At 48.9% G+C, this 6,000-nt stretch overlaps 1 protein-coding gene across 1 annotated transcript in view; it reads left to right on the top strand.

Annotated features, from left to right (window-relative positions):
- The first annotated feature begins 4,331 nt into the window (after positions 1-4,331).
- Positions 4,332-6,000, top strand: part of GNAL (G protein subunit alpha L) — a 119,592-nt gene continuing 117,923 nt past the window's right edge. Inside the window, exon 1 of the mRNA XM_035124705.3 lies at positions 4,332-5,055. Within this exon, the coding sequence (XP_034980596.3) occupies positions 4,467-5,055 (589 nt within the window). The 5' untranslated portion in view covers positions 4,332-4,466. The remainder of the gene's footprint in view (positions 5,056-6,000) is intronic.

Genomic DNA, 6,000 nt, shown 5'->3' with positions numbered 1-6,000 from the left:
GCTACATGAACTAGTCATGTCCCTGACTAGGTCCACCCCCTGTCTAGAGGGACATGTCTCCTCTTTTCTATTGATGTATTGATGTGCCAGCTCCCCCTGGGTGATAATGCTGGACATGCTGCCACCTGTAAATCCTCCCACCATGTCACATCACACTACACCCTGGAACCTTCCTCGTTCTCTGGTGGAGAAGTGGCCTTCGTAACTTCCCACTCTCTTCCACTGGGAATAGGAAGCCTCTGGGACTTCTACTTCAACTGCAGAGCCAGATGCATCCAGAGGCGGAAGGGTGTTCCCGTCAACCAGGTTCTACTCCATTGTGTCATCCTCATCTCCTTCCCATTCATCATCCTGCTTCCCAAGTGCTGCTACTCCTGGCCTTAATCAGAGTACTCTGAAGTAATAATTACATGCCCAGATGCCTGGGAGCAGAGCTTATTTAGTGAAGTCCTAATCACATGCTGATAAGTAGGGCTTATAGGTCTTCAGAAAAGTGCACCCACAATCTGACTGTGCTATCTTATTTGCCATTAAGGTGCTGGGTTGTAGTCACCCCCCCCTTCACTGATTACATCATTAGGCAGATCACTAAGACTGCATACTTGTACTTGATGCTGGGTAAAGAGACAGACCAGGGCTTCTAGTAGTAGACACCATTCTGACCCAGATGGTTGCCACCATCATTCCCAAGTGCCCTCTTCTACATGGCAGAACACATGCAGATGCCTGATGCTCCAAGGTGACAGTGCAACAGCCCAGGGGACAGATTGAGTGACAGTGGTGGACAAGTTCAAATGAAGGAAGTCTAGAACCCATTTGAAAGCTTATTATTTGATAGTGATTTCTGCACCAAATCGTATTTCTTCGCTACTGCTGTGTTTCAAATTGGTAACAGGAAGAAACAGCAAACAGAAGTAATAGCAAGGCATATGTATACACCATGAATCCAAGTGCAGATGCTGTTTTCGGTTAGCTGCAAACTACAGTGGTAGTTTGCACCCCGAAAAGTCCGCAACTAGAGTGCCTCTTCTGCGCATGTGTGTGGCGTGATTGAGCACTTCTGCGCATACACGAAGTGCGCAGGTCATTTCTGTGCATACGTGAAGTGCGCAGATCGCTTCTGCGTATGCATGGGTGGCGTTTGTAAGATGAAAGTCCGTAACAAGAGCGGAACGCAACACAAGGTTTGACTGTATAGAGCATGGGTAGGCAACCTAAGGCCCAGGGGCCGGATGTGGCTCAATCGCCTTCTCAATCTGGCCCACGGATGGTCTGGGAATCAGCATGTTTTTACATGAGTAGAATGTGTCCTTTTATTTAAAATGTATCTCTGGGTTATTTGTGGGGCCTGCCTGGTGTTTTTACATGAGTGGAATGTGTGCTTTTATTTAAAACGGACCTCCAGGTTATTTGTGGGGCATAGGAATTCATTCATTCCCCCCCCAAAAAAATATATAGTCCGGCCCCCCACATGGTCTGAGGGACGGTGGACCGGCCCACGGCTGAAAAAGGTTGTTGACCCCTGCTATAGAGCAAGACTATTGCTAGCTACAGAACTAGAGCAATAGTCTTGTTTTTATTTATTACTATTACCAACATCGATTTGCCAACTTAGATTTGGTTAAATGTTATATACGTATTTTGGAAAGGGTAAAATATTATTTATGCCCTTCATTATTTGTGTTGCAGTATTTTGTCAGTTATCTCTTTCTCTTACATTTAGACCAATTATCATTAATTTCCTGTGCTTTCCCTCATTTTTCTGCCATTAACTGTTTCCTAATTTGAAGTGCAGTTTTGAACTGTTGACCTTCATATGACTTAATTTGATTTCCACATTGCATCCTGGAGAAAACTTAGCTGTGCCAATCTTCAGCAAATGATCAATTTGTGTAGAGTAAACATTCATTAATGCTTTATATTTAAAATTTTCAAATGCATATTAGTATATTTTCTCTCTTACCTTGACAAAATGAAATAGGATTTTTATTTTTAGCTCATGTATTTGGTTTACTAAGAACTAGCTTTGTGGACTAGAGTCCACTTCATTAAATGCATTTAGTGCTATCCTGAGTTGCATCTTTGTCTCTTTCTCTCTCTCTCTCTCTCTCTCTCTCTCTCTCTCTCTCTCTCTCTTAGGGGGAGACAGATGTAAACACTGAGGTCAGAAGAAAATAAGATGCAGAGATGTACAAACAGTGATAATTCCATGAAAGGTGGCCATTCTCCAAAAAAGCTTATGTTTGTAACACAGAGATCCTGGCATTTTAAGTCAATTAACACATATACTGTTATGAAAATTCATTGCTTCAATTCAGTCCACAAGTAATAGCATTGAATTTTGAGTTTATTGGTAATTTAGCAGTTTCATGTTTTCTCTTTGTTCCAGCTTGGTCACCTTAAGGTCAGTAATAGAGTGTCCTGGGAGGATGGAATGTCTCCCCACTGGCTTTTTGGTGCTGCCATTTTTTAAATGTCAGATTTGTGTCCATTACTTCATGTAGAGACTGTCATGTTTGTCCTCTGCAGAATGCAGAAGGGTATTGCTGGCAGGTGATGGCACATTGGAAGATGAGAAAGTAAATGAGCCCCTGATGTTGTGGATGACATTATTAGGTCCTGTAATTGTGTTGCCAGAGCAGATATGGGACAGAACTGGCATCTGAATATGCCACAAGGTCTGGTCCAAGTTATGTGGCTTGTTATTGCTGATGAATGTGTTTTAATTTGAGGGACTGTATGTTACCAAGTACCATAGCTGCCAAGTTATCCCTTTTTTAAAGGGATTTTCCCTTATGCTGAATAGGCTTCCTCGCGAGAAAAGGGAAAACTTGGCAGCTATGCCAAGTACAGTGGTACCTCGGGTTAAGAACTTAATTCGTTCTGGAGGTGCGTTCTTAACCTGAAACTGTTCTTAACCTGAGGTACCACTTTAGCTAATGGGGCCTCCCACTGCCGCTGTGCCGCCGCCACGCAATTTCTGTTCTCATCCTGAAGCAAAGTTCTTAACCCGAGGTACTATTTCTGGGTTGGCGGAGTCTGTAACCTGAAGCGTCTGTAATCTGAAGCGTCTGTAACCTGAGGTTCCACTGTACAGGTATGTCAGCCAAGGCCTGTAAGAAAGAATGTGTCCTTGTGGTTTTAAGTAAGAGCTGTCAGTGACGTGTTGTAGTCTGTCATGTCTCCTAGGTTTGTTGTGTAGAACTGCACAAGTGCCTCCTATCTGTGAGTCCAGATTATGATGTTTCTCAGGCAGAGGAATTTTGAGAACAGGATCTGGGAAAGTGTCAGCCCTGAAGATGTTGGCATCCTTTGATGCCATTGATCTGTCCTACTCAGAAAGAAAACTTGGTGTCGGCAAGTGATCTCGCCAAATAAAGAAAGATAAGAAGTGACTGGTGTGTGTGTGTGTGTGTGTGTGTGTGTTTCTGTAATGGTAGAATTGCATATTCTACGATTCTTTAATAGCAAATTGCATAGAAGATCCCAAGTGCTGCAAGACCTGCCTTCAAGTCTGGCTTTCCCATCACTATAACGAAGAGTGTAATCAGTGGGTTTCATGGCATGCATTGAGAAATGTAGTGTCCGAAAAGTAGCTTTTACCATCTACTCTCGTGTCTGTAGCTGGCACAGAGGCTGCTGGGTCTGTTGACCTCAGGTAATAAGTGCCACTTACTGAAGCCATTTAAATATCAGATTCTTCCACACAATCAGAAGTGTGGTTTCAAAAAAGCCATTCTGTGCCAGACCTCTCCATATTGTGCACTCAACCACATCAGTGTATTTGCATTGCAACTGAGAGCGAGTAGTTACTACCACGCCAGAGACGGCCAACAAAACAAAAAGATAGGCAACACAGTGGCTGATCACTTCCAAGGCGGTTATATGCTAGTGCTTTATTGGCTAGGGAGGGCCATTCAGCCTGTAAAAAGGGTATGTAGTAAATGGCTATATTTGCGAAGGAGGAGGGACGGCCTGAGTAAAGGCAGGATTGTCCCTGTCGGTGTCTCAAGGAGAGAGGGGGTTGCTTAGAGGGAACGAGGATCCTGCGTGTGTGTGTCTACACCACACACACACACACGTGTGTGTGCGCGCGCCTTGGCCCCCTTCCAGTCCTTCGGTAACTTCGAGCTGGGTGGCGGTGGGCTTGCGCTGGGGTATTTACGGTAAGGTGGCCACGGCGGCGGCGGCGGGTCCGTGTCAGGTGATCTGAGGCGAGTTGCCGCTGGCGCTGCCGCCCAAACGACGCCGCTTGCCCGGAGGAGGTGGGCAGAGACGCAAGGAAAATGCAACATGGCCCAGCAGCTGCAGCAGCGGCGGGGCTGTGAGGAGGGGCTGCCTGGCGCGCCCTCCGCGGCCCTGACGCGCGGGGACCGCGGCGAGCGCTGAGAGCCGCTGCCTCCCCGACGCCTTCAGCCCGGACGCGCGCACAGCTCGTCGGTTCCCCCCGGAGGGGGCAGCGAGACATGGGGCTCTGCTACAGCCTGCGCCCGCGGCTCTTCGGCGACTCCGGAGGCGGCTCCATCTCCAGCGCCGCCGCCGCCACCACCACCACCTCGGAGACCGAGCAACAGCCGCCGCCGCCCACGGCGGAGCCCCTGGCCCGGCCGCCGCCGCCACTGCCCGGAGCCCCGGCCGGGGGAGGAGGACGAGGAAGGAGCGCGGGGAAAAGCGGCGGCAGTGGCAGCATCTGCAGCGGCGGCGGGGAGGCGGAAGGCGGCGGGAAGGCGCGCGCGGTGGAGCTGGACGGGCCGCTGCTGCTCCTGCAGAACGGAGCGGGCAACGGGGCGGCTCCCGCGGAGAAGGACAAGGAGCGGCAGCGGCAGCGGGGGCCGTCGCCACCTCTCGCAGCTGCGGCGGCTACGCCTCAGGCCAAGCCCGAATCGGGCACCGCGGCGAAGCAGCAGCCGCTGGCGCTGCAGAGACCTTGGGAGAAGCTGCGCCTGGAGGAGCGGGAGGCGGAGAAGGAGGCGAGGCGAGTGAGCAAAAGCATCGACCGGGCGCTCAAGGAGCAGAAAAGGGAATACAAGCAGACGCACCGCCTGCTGCTGCTGGGTACGTAGCGCCCCCGCCCTGCCTCGCCTCGGCGCGCAGGTTGGGCTGCGGCGGCCTCTAGGGGTGGCCCCGTGGGAGTAGCGGGGGGGTGCCCCGTGGCAGAGGGCGCTCTTCAGAAACCAAGGGGTGCCTGCCAAACCTCGAGCGTTCCTTCTTCTAGGAATTCCCCCCCCCCACCTCTTTATAAAACCATTTTTTCTCTGGTTTTGTACATCCCTCCTGAACTGGTTTCTTGCATTTGTCCAATCCCTTTTACTTGTTTCTGTCTTCCCTCTGAATTCCCGGCTCTCTCCTCCCTCTGCATCCCAGTTCTCCGTCTCTCCTCTCCTCCAAATGACCTAGCTTCGTCACTTCTCTTCAGTTAGGAAAGTGGTACTACGGTATAATGTGGAACAGGAGGTGTTGCTTCTGAGCAGGAGTGTAGAAATCATGATGTTGCTCTGCTTCTTGTGCGTGTGCCTGCTGTATTGCTACAACAATAAAAAAGCACATTTCTGTTGGTGTTTCAAGACTGCAAACATGTTTGGCTGCTAATAAATAAAAAATGTTGCAGCTAGAATCTATTAATGAGGATGTTTCCTTTTTGCTGCTGGACCCAAGTGCTTCTGCCCCTTTGGAGATGAGACGGTTTGATTTTATGACTCAGAGTGAGCCAATGGAAATGCAAGACAATAATGGACTAGGTAATTATGGAAAGATGAGGAATTTATGAACACTACATAGAAGGATTAAAGCTACAATTTATAGCCTCTGTATTTATAGCCCTAAAAGGCTGAAGAAGATTGGAAGAGGGTTTTGAGAATTCATAGTGTTGGATTCTTCTACATCTTGTTCTTCAGCTTTGCCCGTAGAATAAAAAGTATGTGTTAGATACAGAGAGCAATACTCCAGCAGAGTTTAATAGAGGTACCTCTGGATAAGCATCAAGTTGTTGTAAAGCTAACT

Source organism: Zootoca vivipara, chromosome 8, assembly GCF_965207765.1.
Source record: "Zootoca vivipara chromosome 8, rZooViv2.hap1.1, whole genome shotgun sequence".
NCBI classification, from domain to species: domain Eukaryota; kingdom Metazoa; phylum Chordata; class Lepidosauria; order Squamata; family Lacertidae; genus Zootoca; species Zootoca vivipara.
Note: the sequence above shows the minus strand (reverse complement) of the source record. Positions and strands in the feature narration are given on the sequence as shown.